At 46.1% G+C, this 14,815-nt stretch overlaps 1 protein-coding gene and 1 long non-coding RNA gene across 2 annotated transcripts in view; one reads left to right on the top strand and one right to left on the bottom strand.

The window, feature by feature from the left end:
* The window catches only part of PRDM16 (PR/SET domain 16), a 748,686-nt gene extending 743,634 nt beyond the window's left edge, over positions 1-5,052 (bottom strand). The window contains exon 1 of the mRNA XM_084822017.1: positions 4,948-5,052. Coding sequence (XP_084678143.1) covers positions 4,948-4,984 — 37 coding nt within the window. The 5' untranslated portion in view covers positions 4,985-5,052. The remainder of the gene's footprint in view (positions 1-4,947) is intronic.
* LOC146335362 (uncharacterized) lies at positions 4,501-11,008 on the top strand. The gene is made up of 5 exons (XR_014786025.1): positions 4,501-5,422; positions 5,625-5,820; positions 7,096-7,129; positions 9,591-9,789; positions 10,867-11,008. It is a non-coding gene; the product is annotated as an uncharacterized LOC146335362 (long non-coding RNA).
* Positions 11,009-14,815: the final 3,807 nt, after the last annotated feature.

Genomic DNA, 14,815 nt, shown 5'->3' with positions numbered 1-14,815 from the left:
CCCCCCCCAGTTTTATTTTGCTACATTCTAGAGTTGGAGGGAAGCAATTTTTAAAAAGGGGGTGGATATTTTCGCCTCCTTAATAACAAGCACACGCGCGCACATCTATCTTCATGCCCCCCCCCCCCAATATTATTTGTGCGTTCAAAGGATTAGCAAGAAACCGAGCGAGGGCAGGAGCAGGAAAGTGGGAGAGAGAGGGCGATCGGGGGGGGGGGCACACAGCTGCGAAGAAGAAGCCACTGCGGGAACGCTTTGCCGTCTTTGCTGGCGGGGCTGCAGAGGCGAGCCGTACCCGTCTGGATCAGCCGCTGCAACTTCGGTTTCTTGGGAAAGTCTTGAAGCGACCGAAGAAAACGATCCAACAGCCGAAGAATAATGCGGGGGGGTCCTCTTACTTCCTTTTTTTTTTTAACTTCCCCCGCCCTCCAAAGAACTTGGCTCAAAGATGATTAAATACTCTGCTTCTACGGTTCAATAAGTAACTTATTTGCTACTCAGTCTCTCTCTCTCTCTCTCTCATATATTATAGCCACCTCTCTCTTTCTCTCTCTCTTTCTCCCCCCCCCCCCATCTTTCCTCGTCTACTGCTAGGACTATGTCACAGGGAAACAACTGCAGGACCTAGCAAACTCTACGGAAGAGATTTGACATCAAAATCAGGCAAGGGGTGGGTGGGTGTCCCGTCCCCCCAGGCTGCTTTCCTTCTGGTCTGGGCCTTTTCAACACACACCCCGGCCCAGTCTTCTCTCCAGCCTCTCTTACAGCTCGATCTATAGAATCGCGTTTGTTGCTGAGCTCATCCAGACTCACAGCTCAGTCCCAGCAAGGCAGCGGGATGTGCTCTCTCCGTAGCGATGCAGCGAAGTCATTTTAGACTCCGGACTCAACGGCCTTCTAGGACGGAGTCTTGCCGTGATAACGTCCGCTGGTTTGCTTCTTCCAAAGCGCGGACAGGCAGGCAGCCCCGCTGCATGCATCTGGGGGCTTTCCTGCCCAGGGGGCTTTGGGGAGGCCCTGGTCCTCTGCCCCAAAGCCCTGCCCCGAAGGCAGCTCTACACTCTCACGGAAGTGTGTGCCCGTGGAGAAGGAAGGACAGCCTTAGCGCTGGGTGGTTCAAGGGTAAAATTCTGTTCCCTGGGACATCCACCTTTTCTCCTCTCCTTCACCTTCTCAGCCATCGCCAAGGGGCTGCTGTCCGGGAAAAAAAGAAATAAATGTGATCTCCAGTAAGGAGCTGGGGGGGGGGGAGCGACATTCCAAAAGGAAAATCCTCACCACCTCAGACATCACCTTCTTCTTTCCAGCTGCTTAAAGTATTGCCCACTGGATTCAAATTCTACCATCTCTCTCTCTCTCTCTCTCTCTCTGTGTGTGTGTGTGTGTGTGTGTGAGAGAGAGAGAGAGAGAGAGAGAGAGAGCCTATACGCATTTTAACTAACACACACACATTCAGTTAAGGACATGCAGAAAAAGCAAACTGTAGGCCCCCGGTACGACGTTAGGACGTTTGATCTCAAAATAAATCCGCACACACATGGCTGACAAACAACAAGGGCCGATCTTTTTCTGTGGATGAAGCCCCTGGGATCTGGAAACCTGGACTACTGTATTTTTTATTTTTTTTTAATGATCCTTAAAAGGATCCTCAGCTTCAAAGGATTGTTCCCTCCACGGCGCGCCCCCCCCCCCCTTTCCACGCGCTGTAAACTGTTGAGTCTGGGGTTGGTATCAAAACAGCTGAATTTAATCAAGGCTTCCAAAACAGACACTTCCAGGTTGGATCAAGTGGTAAACGGCAAGGGCATGAAGAAAGAAATCTTTCTTGTGTGGCTTAAAAAAAAAAAAAAAATTAAAAAGGACAAAGAAAAATCTTGAAGACCTTTCCACTTCTCTTCTTCCTTTTGCCCCCCCATATATATATACATACATACACACACATATACACACACACACACACACACAACCAGACAGACACCGCGTGGAGCATTAAAAGCAAGAAAGCAAGAAAAAGGAACCATCTGACTCACATTTAGATTGGACGTTTCCTGCCCTTTGGATAATTCTAAACCTGATTGTTAATGGCACCTAATAAAGAACACAACCTGACGAAAGTGAAAAATATTAATGTAGTTGCGATCCTATACGCACTGACCTGGGAATACGCTCCACTGAATATTACCAGCGGGACTTGCTTCATATTGAACATTCCATCCTTACTCTTATCTCTAAGAGTCCAGGTTCACGCACAAGAAATATAATTTCAAGTATAGAAATGCGTGGGTGTATAGATAATATTGTAAATAAGTTAGAGAACTGCAGGATCAGACTTTTTTTAAAAAAATGCGGCAGAGAGAGAGGTGCGAGAGGCTCGAGGTATGTTTATTGCAAAATTACAGTATTAATTGCCAAAGAGACTCCCCTTGTAATCGTTTCAGCCATTCGCCAACAAGTTTGATGTTGTGAACACATACACAAGGCGCGGGCAAGTCCCGCTTTCGACCTCAACGTCTCTCTTTTTAATTGGGTCTAATAGTAGAAGCAAAGAGAGAGGAATGGAAGCTGTGAAAACAAGGATTCTTTGCCGGCTAAAATATGCGGGGGGGGGGGCTGTCAAGAGGACGAGTGCAGGACTGTGTGAGCGCACAGGATTATTTCCTTTTAATATTGAAAAGCGTTACAACTATTGGCTATGGTTTGTGCATGTGTGTGTATGTTTTTTAAAAACACTTTTTAGATTTTAAACTCTGGCCGTTGGGGTGTGGGTGGGGGGTCCTCTCAAGGGAGAAGGTAGTGAACCCTCTGAAGCTGGTTTTATGCGGATCCTGGAATAATCGCTCTGCCTGAAGAAAGGCGATATCATGAACTCATTAATTCGGATTGTGATATCGCTACTTCAGTAAATCGCTACTTGTATAAATCGCTACTTGTATAAATATATATTTAGTGTGTGCCTGTTACGGTGTTATACATCCGCATTTCCACTTGTTTCTTGGGGTAATCTGGGCGAACTCTTTCTAATGGTGAGAGTTTTTCCTGCAGTCTGCGGGGGACTGGGAGAAAGGACTGGAACTCGAATTGTCTTGACCTTGAACAAGGACTGGAGGGATCCGAAATTAAGGGATTTTTTTTTGGATCATGAAAGGAAAAAGAGAAAAGCCTAGCCCTGCACAAACTGCAAGGGAGGGTCAGGCCTCTTCCCATCTCAGGGATGGCGGTGGCAATTGCTGAAGTTTCTAACAATCGTCAGCCAACAACAGCCATCAAAAATGAAAAATCAAAGCTTAAAATAAGGTGTTTCAAAAGGAAGGGTGCTCTTTCCTTGGAGAATTAAACCTTACAACTACAACCCTACTCAGAATTCAGTCACAATGAGAGCTTACTGCCAGTGTATAGGATTGCAGCCTAAGTTTCCTAATTTGCCAGTCGCAAACTGCACTATATATTTCAAAGGAAGCCCCGTTGAAATAAATTGGGAATTGGAAGGATTTAGGGTTAAAGCGACAGTCATTTTGATCTACAAAGTCCCGGTTTCCTCGCTGTCCTTACCTGGATCACTTCTCTTCCCTAATTTGCAATGGAATTTACAGGTATTTTACACTTTGCAGATTTTGTTGTCTGAAATCCTAGTGTCCAGGATTCCGCAGAATTAAATGAGGAAAGAACAGACGAGTTCAAAGTAAAGAATGATAATAATAATAATAATAATAATAATAATAAAAAAGACAACCGCAACGGTAAAAGCGACACCACCTTGCCAAACAAAAGGCAAACATTAAAAGTCTTGGCCTGAATGAAGCTCACACATTTCTCACTTTAAAAAAACGAAGGAACAAAACACCGGAACAACTTAACAACTTATCAAAGTCCTCGACTATTTTGCCACACACGCAGACATGCACACACAAACGTTTAAAGGGGGGGGGGTGAAGAGAGAGGTAGTCATTTGACAGTTGAAGTATCTGAGTTCGTATTGCACCTCCATTCACCTCCCCTCTTCCGTATTGCTACCCTTAATATTTCATCAGAAACCGACGACAAGCGTTAGAGAAAAAACAACATTTGCTAAAAGGAGACACGGGTGAAGGAGGAAGAAATATATTTGCAGTCGTCGTCCGCCCCCCGCCCCCCCGAGAGAGAGAGAGAGAGAGAGAATGAACGAACTAGGGGGACAAAAACTATCTGATCAGGAGCTCCAGAAAATCCGGCACCCGCTAAAAAAAAAAAGCCCCAAAGACGCTAGAACTTGTCGATTTCACCGCCACCCATGTCAATTTCACTGCTTGCGCCCCAGCTCTACTTGGCTCCCAATTTCTCTCTGCCTCTTTTCATTCAATCTCCCTTCGCCTCGATGGTTTTATCCCCCCCCCCCTCCTCCTCCACAGTTAGGGAAACTCTCCTGCTGCCAGCCGCGAAACTCTAGCGCCCACTACTTCAAAAGCTGGGAATTAAAAAAAAAAAAAAAAGATTTCACAAGAACTTGGAAACGACTCGGGGAAGGGGAGAGGAGGGAAAAAAGTTGCAAGCTTCAACTTTGTAGTTAACTTTCACTTCTCTCTCCGCTTTCCCCCACCTTTTTTTTTCCCCCCTTCTTCTTCCAAGATCCCCCCTCCTTTCTCCTCTCATCTGCCATCCTTGATTGCCTGGAGACACGGAGAGGGGTGAACCCCGTCAATCGCGGGGTGCGGAGAAGAAGGAGAAGGACAGAGGAAACACAAACTTCGGAGGAGGAAAAACTGCAGCCTGGATCGGCGGCGGCGGCGGCGGCGCCGTTTTCGCTCTCGCCCAGCTGGCTCATACCCGCCGCGGCAAGGCAGTGGGAAGCCCGGTCGTCCCCCCACCCGGGGGAGGCAGCCAGGCTCTCCCCAAAGCGCGCCCCTTTTTATCTCCCCCCCCCCCACTCCCGATCTCGCCGGAGATCTCCCCTTCGCGGGAAGAGAGCCTTACTTTTGGGCAGTTTCCTCGCTCGCGCCTTAGATCTCATCTTGACGGCGGAGTGGATCCCTCCTTGAACCCACAGCAGCTCTGCCGCGCTATCTTCATCTCCCAAGCATTGTCAGTTTGGACACCTTCGCACATGCGCACAGAGCATTCAATCTGACACCCTCTCCGGGGCCAAAAAAACTTTGCAATGTATTCATCACCATCAGGGGTTGGTGTTGGTGTGTGTGAGTGTGTGTGCGCGCTTTCCTCCCGCTTCTTCCCCCCCCCCCTTCTCTGGTCCTATCCTCTTCTTCAGATCACTTATCTCCCCCCCACACACTCCTTTCGGAGCACCATCTCAGTCCCTCTCTCTCTCCACCCCCCCTCCCCTTGATCTGCCCCTTTAAGAAAAAGGAACCTCTCCGTCTTCCTAACCCTTTACACGCTGCCCTTCCCCAGTGGACAATATTTAAAGATGGAGGGGAACATCCTGAAAGAGGTGACTTTGCCATTTTTATTTGCTTCTCATTTTGATGATAATTTCAAAGCTATGTTCTGGGGGGCGGGAGGGGGGTTGTAATCGGCTAATTGCATGCTGCAAGTTACAGTCTTATTATTATTATTATTATTATATAATTATTATATTATTTTCTATGTACAATTGTGATGGGCTCTCTCCACTTTTTCTTGTCTTTTTACAGCCCGGTCTTCTGCATGCTTACTCGCAAGTAAAGCCCCACCTTACTCCATAGCGCTTACTTTCCACATAACTGTGAACAGGGAACGCTCGACCGTCTGACCCTCCTAGCCAGGTTTTACTTGGAAGTAAGATCCTTTAAAAGAAAGAAAGAAAGAAAGAAAGAAAGAAAGAAAGAAATCAGAGAGATTTACCTCCAGGTAGGCAAGTTGAGGAGCACCGCAGACATGTGTAGCCCATTGATTTCAGAAGCAGGAACCGCTGAGCTCAGTAGGGTTTACTCCTAAGTAAACGTGCATTAGAATTGCAGCCTTGGTTAACTTAGCGCAAAGATTGATCGGTGCGATGTACAGATACGAACTTCCTGCCTTTTGCATTGTTGGGGGTGTGTGTGTCCCTTTTGGCTTGTTGGGGCTGTCATCTAAAATCGTGGATGTCCTAAACCGCAGTGCATTTTAAAAGATGGTTGTCGGAAAGATGAAGCCAGCAACCATAGACACACAAACGACCTTCTTTCCTAATGATTGAGGTGGGGGATATTCTTCTCTACCCCCCCTTCCCAATAAAATGCACGCTGTATTTATTTATACAATTACGTCTGGGAAATCCTTTTTACCTCCTCTCCCCCCCCCCCCCGCTCCCCCGGCCTCCAAATAACTCCGTCTCCACGTTGTATCGTTTACTTATTTGAAACTGAAATGATGTGGGCAATTTGAACTAACGTTCTTTCTGGTTGGGATCCTTTCCTGAAGCGGGAGCCTAGGTTTACTCTGAAGTAAGCCTTCGCCTGGCTCAGTGGGACCCCACCCCCACCCCCCGCGTGCACAGAGATTGCAACCCTCATGTAGAAAGTAGAACCCAACAGTCCTGCTTCATGTTCAAGGGACTTTAGTCCCAGGTAGCTTCCAGGGGGAACGCTAGTACCCGACTCATTCAGATCAGAACAGACACAGGCAAAGGGAGGTCTGACCCCGAGTGAAACGAGCTTGATTGATGTGCGGCCCTCTGAATCTTTACTCGGAAGTCTTCTAGAGGTTGCAAAAGCCGATGCACCCTGACTTGGGATTATCCTCGAAGTGGGGCAGCCGGTTCCTCCCGACCAAGTCTACACAGGGTTTGAATTTGACCACTCAGTCTGGGCAGTTCTCAGTCTCCCCGCCGCCCTAAATATCGACATAATTTCATTTTCCCTTTTCTGGTTCGCATGTTTTCTCACAGTAAACGACCACTTTTAATAAACACCCCCCCCCCAAAAAAAACCCTAGCGATCCTTTCCTAGATATATGATACCAAAGAGGCGAGAAACTCCCCCCCCCCCCTTGTCCTGGTAACAGTTTCTGTGTGCGACTGATCTAAGAAACTTTACCTGCCTCTGTTCCATATTTCTATCGCTTTCTCCTCCTATCTCTTTTCTCCCTTGCTAATTTTATAATGGCCTTTCCACTTGAATGTTGTTGGACTCTTGCTTTTTACAGGTCCAGGAGAGTTGCTTTAAAAAGAATCAAGTGGGTAAGTATCCTTTTTCAGGTTTAGGGGTGATATGTATAGCGGTAAGAGCCCTAAGGTCCCGGGGAAGCGGGTTGCTGGGTAGTCCTGAATTTATCAGGATTTCCCCGAAATAGGACAACCCATAAAGAAGAAAAACAGCTTGGCTGAACTATTAATTATTATTTATTAATTAATGACGCCCTTTGGGGATTCATATGGCATGGAGAGACATTGACTGAAGAGGCATTAAGGGAGAGAAAGGACCGGCAGGAAACCAGTCTCATAAGCCTTTGATAAAATAAACTGGATTTTTTTTTTAAAAAAAAAAAAAAGGGGGGGGAGAAGGGAGGACCGGGGGCGTTCCCATTAAAAAAAAGTGGAGGCTGGCAGGCAGGTGGAAGGTAAAGGAAAGATGGGGGAGAAGAAAGATGGGCGTGAAAATGTTCTGAAATCCCCCTTTCCTAATAAGCTTTAAAAATTATTGCATATGGCTTTGTTTAGTTCTAGTCCTGTTACGGAAAGGGCGAAAAAGATTTTTTGAAATCTTTTGATTGTTTTAATTATATTGTCAAGAAAATCCATGATGGAAAAGTTATAAAGCAACCACAGTCTCTTCCTCTGCCTTAAACACACACACAAAACACCTTCCTTTCCAGCCACCCTATCCGTATGCATCTTAACCATGCAATCCTTACTCAGAAATAAGACTATTGTATTAAATAAGGTTACTCCCGGAGAAGTGTGGCTAGAGTTACAGCCTTAATCAGATTCTAAAATCCTGAATCCTCCAAGAGCTAAATTCCCCATCAGCCTCCCGTGAGCCATATCCATTTTCACGTACTTTAAATGAAGCTGATAATTTAGCAAGGATTAAAGGGGGGGGGGAGCCCCAAACAAACAAACAAAACGGTTATTTACCAAGTAATTTACAAGGGGAATTGGTTTTAAATAAAGATTAGAAAAAAAGAAATAAATCTTGGTTTTTCCCAGAATTATTTCTAAATGAGGTTCGATTTCGGTTTGAATTCGGACTGTGAATTAGAAGATTGCATTCAACAATACACATTTGGAATTGGAAGGGGACTTTCTATCTAGTTTGCCCGGAGTGGGGAAACCAATAGACCTCTCCCTATCAAAAAGGTCGATTTCCTCAAAACGAAAACACTCTAATTACCATACAACTGTGGTATACAGACGACCCCACGTTGTTAGTTCATACCCCTTTTAGCATTCCCCCCTCCCCCCGGCTAGGAATAAAGTTCTGTGCAAATTAACAGGACTTGTAGTTAGTGGCAGTCCTATGTATTTGGGAACTCGTGTATTCACTCATGAGCAAACCTGCCTAAATAGCGGGCTGGAAAAGTGTTGGTCATATATTATTGCTGCTAATTGTTGGATCGAAATTTATTCCGTTCCCGGTTGGGAGCTTCCAAGTAGGTTTACTCAAAAGTCAGCCCCACTAAGGTTAATGGGATTTACTTCCGAGAAAGCACGGATAGGCTTCTAGCCGGGATGAAAAGAACTTCCTTCTTAACATAATGTTCGTTTCTCCATTAGTAACATACAAACAGAAGATCGATCTCTGCCCCGGAGAACCTACATTATATATTCCAAACCAATATGTATTGTTTTCCATCAGTGTGCGGAACCTATCAGTTGAAAATACAACTAGGAGTCCTGATTATTGCGGGGGGGGGGGGGTGTCTTTACAGGACCAGGAAAGAATATACCCAAACCTCAGCCCTTACAAATTCAGTTGCAAGTAAGAAGACCGATTTGCTGTATACAGTAACTTCTGAGAAAGTCCCATTGGACTAACGTGCACAGGATCGGGCTGCGTGTGAGTTTTCTTCCCAAGCAAGGAGGAAAAAAAGCATTATCTTCCATTGAACTCAATGGGATCGAAAAGTCGTGGATCGAGCAAACAGAAGGGGTGGGGGCGATCCAGATAAACAATTTGGCTGCACGCTTACTAGGGAGCAAGCTCCATTGGGCGCCGTGGGATTTACTTCTGAGTAAATATGCTTAGGAGCGCAATCAGGCTGTAGCCTGATCCTGTGCATGTTTACTCTGAAGTTTGGGATTCACATCATATAAAACATTTGTGTTTTATCTAGATTGCGCTGAGCACGTTAGGACTGGATCTGTGCAGAGTTAGAAGTATGAAGTATTAATTATTGTTACCTGGAGTAATACAATTTTATCCTCGCAGCGGCCCTGTGGGTCGGGCTAGAAAGTGGCTGGCCTGGGGTTATATTCAGGGAACTTCGTGGGTCTTTGGGTTCCAAGCCCAGCACGTTAGCCACTAGGCCCCACTGCCCTGCCCTGCCACCCCATGCCTTTTTCAAAAGGTCATGGGACTCGCTGCGAAACATCATCTTATTGTAACAATCATACAGAAACGTTGCTTCCCCCCCCCCCGCCCGTTTTTCTTTTTTGCTTGCAATTTGCAAAGACCTCTTTCCTTCTAATTGCAAGCCAGGTTGATCTCAGGTGTTACTCAGGTGTGGCGCTGGCGAACTTTCCAAGCCTGGCACCGGAGTGGGAGGGGAAAGGAGGTCAGCGACCCCGGCTGGCTCCCTCCGAGGGATGACAAGGGAGGAAATGGAACAATTTGTCTGTAACCCTTTGGCCAGTCTCACAGCCCGCCTCCCCAACAAGACCGACACGACACGACACGAGTGAGTTCCACGGTGTTTAAAAGACCTGAAAGCAAGCATCGCTACGGGGGGTTACGGGGGGTGTCCTGGTGGCAGCATGCAGAAATGGATCTATTATTTTTTAATGTTGTTAACCTTTGTAAACCGCCCAGAGCGCTTCGCCTATGTGGCGGTATGGGAATGTTGATGATGATAATGATGAATAATTTTAGCCAAGATCAGAAGTGGACACCTGTTTCTAACACAATGTACTGAGGACATTGGTTTATTTATTGCATTTATATCCCGCCTTTTTTCCTCTTGCAAGGAACCCAAGGCGGCTTACATTATCCTCCTCCTCTCCATTTTATCCTCACAACAACAACCCTGTGAGGTAGGTTGGGCTGAGGCTCTGTGACTGGCCCAAAGTCACCCAGTGAGCTTCCATGGCCGAGTGGGGACCAGAACCGGAATCTCCCAGCTCCAGTCCATCACTCTCACCCCTACATTACACTGGCTTGGATCCAGAATTAGTCATACGGTACTGAAATCCATGGGACTTAAAGTAGTCACTGATTTCAATGGGTCTACTCTAAGTATGGCTAATTATAGATCCAACCCATTGACTAGGACTGAAGAGACCCAGGTTTATATCCCCACATGTCTACAAACCTCACTGAGTAACCCTGACCCAGTCATCACTCCCTCTTTCTCTCAGCCTAACCTACCTCACTGGGTTGTTGTGATGGGAGGGAGGAGAGAATCATGTATTCCTCCTTGAGTCCCTTGAAGGAAGGGTGGAATAGAAATAGTTTTTGATTTTTTAAAGAAGTAAACTCACTAGGGATACTTCGAACAAGGCCTTTTTAGGTTGCATTCTGTGGCTAAGCTACCCTGCAGATAAAGCACCATTGAACTCGTTGGGAACTTACCTTTCCTGTATGTGTGCCTCATTTATACACACGCTTACTGGGAAGTAAGTCCCACCGATATCGGAGACTGACTTCCCAAAAAGCGCGGATAGAATGGCACTGATACTCATCGGAAATGTGGATGATGATGATAATATAATAATAATAATAATAATAATAATAATAATAATAATATAATTAACTACAGGGTTGCTGGCAGAATTTCAACGATATAATGACTGCCAAGAGGTTTTGAAACGGAATGCTAAGTGTTACACCTGTTATCGCCAGGAACTTGAATTTAAACGGACTTTGCTTCGGAGTAAACAGGCTCGAATTTTGTCTGTGGTACAGTGGTTTGGGTTTGACTGATGCGCTCTCTCTCTCCCTCCAACCATCCCCCTGTTTCTCTTTGGAAAGGATCGAAATGGTTGTCCGGGAACCCTGTCAGGGCGATCCTACCAACGCTTCCTCAGAAGTAAGTCCCACTGGTTTCGAGGAGACTTTACTCCCAACGTGCAGTACCGTCAACTGCCTTACACAGCCAGATCCAATGCAGAGTGACGTGTGCCGCCCGAAACGCGTGGGGTTTCGTTTTACTTGGGAGTAAGTGTACAGAGGATCGCGCCTGTTCAGACAACGATGTGGGGGGTTTCTAGGGAAAGGGAAGGGGTTAGAGATAGGGACCGTGCGAGGCCCATGTCTTAACTCAGAAGAAAGCCCATTGAGTTAAATTAGATTTTCTCGCAGAGAGTACCGGATTGCTGCTACTTTAATCGTGGGGGTGGGCGGGAGAGCTTCCAGGACAGGAGTATAGATGGCCACCGGTGAAGTGGAGAGGTATTAAATATAACCCATTATCTATTTTATTAGCAGCAAAAGAGCTGGCAGGAAGAGAGGCAGAGGAATTAGAAAGTCAGGTGTTGTTTGATAAATTAATTTCTCTCTCTCTCTTTCAAGGCTCTCCACTAGAAATGCGCTTTTGAATTGTGCGGGGGGGGGGCGTTCGATTTGCACCCTGTCAGTTTAAGAAGGAAACACTTATTTAAGAGAGGGGGAGGTGGTTGGTAGAAGAAAGGGGGGGGGCGGGTTTACAGGAACAGGCTTATTCCAGAACAGATGGAAGATTGGCTATTGGCTGAGCACTCTGCGAAATTTAAAAACAACATCTGGCTGAAATCAGTGGGTTGGATGGATCCAGACCTAGTCAGACTTAAAGTAGACCCATTGAAGCCAGTGGGACTTAAATTTTGTCATGACTAACCTGAGTGTCACACTGATTTCACTGGGTCTACTCCAAGTCTGAGTAAGTCTGGATCCAACCCATTAACTTGGCTGGTAATGTAGGAGCCCCGATTCACGAACACCAGCGAAGTGAGATACACCGAAGCTTCAACAGATAGCCAGGCTCAGAAGGAACCCCAGTTCAGTGGGACTTACTCTCCAGTAACTATGCATGGGGCTTTGAGCTCTGATCCCGATTACACGAACAGAGCAGGGTTATTTTTACTCATAAGTCAGCTTTGTTACGTCAATAGGTTATGACTGCAGCCGCTCACTCGAAAGTCATACTCTCTCCCCCTACCCGCCAGGGAACTTACTTCCGAGGAATAGTCGGAAGCAAAACAGGGTTAAACCGAAGTCCATTCGGTTCCAGAAGAAACAGACCACCTGGCTTGGACACACACACACGACACTGAAATCGCCAATTTCTTGTAACCAGCGTCTCTGCTTATTTTCTACCCCACCCCGCCCCACATATGTATACACAGATCACGGGGGAGTGCTTTACTGCCTTTAATATGAGGAAACTAGATGGACCACTCAAAGGAAAGCCAGAAAGGAAAGAAGCGTGCCCCACCTGCCCATCCCATCCCCGATCAAAGACGGTGGGTTTTTTTGCGGAGTGGTGGTGGATTTCATTACTGGAATCCCTTTCGTCTGCCAGACTTGATAGGAAGCCAAGATCACCCCATGGGAGCGCAAAACGATGCCTTGCTCTCCCCTGTTTTGCCCAATCAAGGTTCTTTCCACCAAATTGTTACCCACAGTTAATATGATGAGCAGATTCACACGATCTCTTATCTTTTCATATATGACGGTGCGGGAGGAGAGATCCTGAACAGGCAAGTTTCGTCGTCAAGAGGACTAGAAACGTGCCTCTCTCTCTCTCTTTTCTTTTTCTTTTTTTAAACTTAAGGAAAGTATAGAGTCTTATGAAATGCCTCAAGGGAAGGGGTTGACGAAAGATGCGGGCTTCTGACATGACAACACACAGTACTTTCGGAAAGGTGTGTGTGGCGGGAGGGGGGGTAGAATCATAAGTTTGCGGGGGAGACTTGGGGATGTGTGCGGGGAGACCTTAATCCTCTGCCCGCTTTTCCAGATCAATATTCTTCCCATGAGAAAATGCAAATCATAACAATTCGTAGTGCTTGTAGTATCGCCTTGAAGTGGGCTCCCCCAGTGCCCCATGATGACATGCTGATTCGGATTCTTCCGCGCGATCCCCCCCCCCCGGTCGCGTGCGCACGCGCACTGCATGAATAAGCGGGCTCCGATAATTAATTTGGATTAATTAATCCAAATTAATCACTTGGATAGCCCTTCGATTTTGATGGGCGAAATTTTGAGCGCGCCGCTGAGATCAAGGCAAGGGGGCTTGATCAATTCACACATGTTCTTCTACGCCCCACTAACTGGAGCGGGTCTTACTTCCGAGTAAACATGGACATTGAAAACGTGCCTCGGTCTCTCCGTTCTTATTCCCACATCTCTGCTGGGCAAGCAAAGTCAAATTGCCTTAAAGTGAAATGTCTAGGAGCAGGTAGGAGGAATTAATTCAGCCAGGGAACCTTTCTTAAGTAGCTCAAAAATGTATTCTCAGAAGTAAATCCAACTGGGTTGAGTATGCTCCCCACCCCACTCCTGTGTGTACAGACTTCTTTGGGAGTAAAACCCATGAAATGGAGTGGTGTATTGATTGGTTTGGTTTGAAAACATGCATAGGAACTAAGGATACTGGGGAGGTCTGCGTTAGATCCTCCAGGAAACTTACTAAGGCTGCAGTCCTATAAATATTTACCTGGGAGTAACTTATATAAGTAGACGTGCCTGGGAGTGCACTGAACTAATATGTGTGATGTTTATATTCACACAGATATACATTATATCTGAAGTTATATAAAAGCAAATGCATGAGTGTGGGTACAGTTGCTGGCATCCAAGTTCTTCCAATCTGAGCAGCTTAAAATACTTGGGGGTTTATGGTCAAATCAGGTCTTGAGCCACTATTTAAAAATAAATAAATCCCCCTTTTTGGAAGATTTGATCGCACTGGTATTTGAATCGTTCCCATACACAGATCCGCAGGGCGAGTTTAGGAAAGGGCTTAATTCTATCTTCAAAAGGCGTCCATGCACAACTGCCCCCCCCCCACACACACACACACCTTCTGGATCCACTTGATGCACCAATTCTCTGGAGATTTCGCTCCCCGCTTGTTGTTTATTAAACTAGTGATAAACCAAGGAAGAAGCGTATGTGAAATCCTTTTTTTCCTAAACTGGGACTCGTCTCGCCGAAGGCTGGGTGGGGGGAGCATCGACTTCCCCACCCCACCCCGAGCCCATATTGAAGGCGCAAGGGGGCAGCTGGAGGAAAGAGAGGAAAAATTGGTCAAGACAGCCGCAGCTACCGGTTGGAGGTGAAAATGGCAACCGACTTTCTCCTCCTTGCAAAACGATCGTGCTGGCAAATATCTTGTTTTCTTTTCCCAATCGTGGCGTGCATTTCGACTAAGGGGTGGGGGGTATTTTTTGCTAGATAAGTCTCCTCGGGGCAAAGACCTATTCTTTTCAGATATGGAAGACAAATCGTAAATAGGTAAAGATTGGAAGTAAAGGGTTCTATCACTCTGCAAAGACAGAGACATTCATGGTATCGTATTAAAATAATACTTCGGGACCACAAAGGATAGTATATATTCCATTCAAATACGGAGATCAAAGCTATTCACCTTCATTTTTATCCCATGCGACTACATAGAATACTTGCAGATAATAAACATTAAGAAAACAACCTGTGTGTAGGGGCAAGAAGAATAATTTTAAAATGATCTGTTTGACTTACCAACGGACTGAAAATTATCACTGTTG

The sequence above is a fragment of the Heloderma suspectum genome, chromosome 15, assembly GCF_057233095.1.
Source record: "Heloderma suspectum isolate Gila_16-S chromosome 15, 16-S_ref, whole genome shotgun sequence".
NCBI lineage: Eukaryota > Metazoa > Chordata > Lepidosauria > Squamata > Helodermatidae > Heloderma > Heloderma suspectum.
The sequence above is the reverse complement of the archived record's forward strand: the minus strand, read 5'-3'. Positions and strand labels throughout refer to the sequence as shown.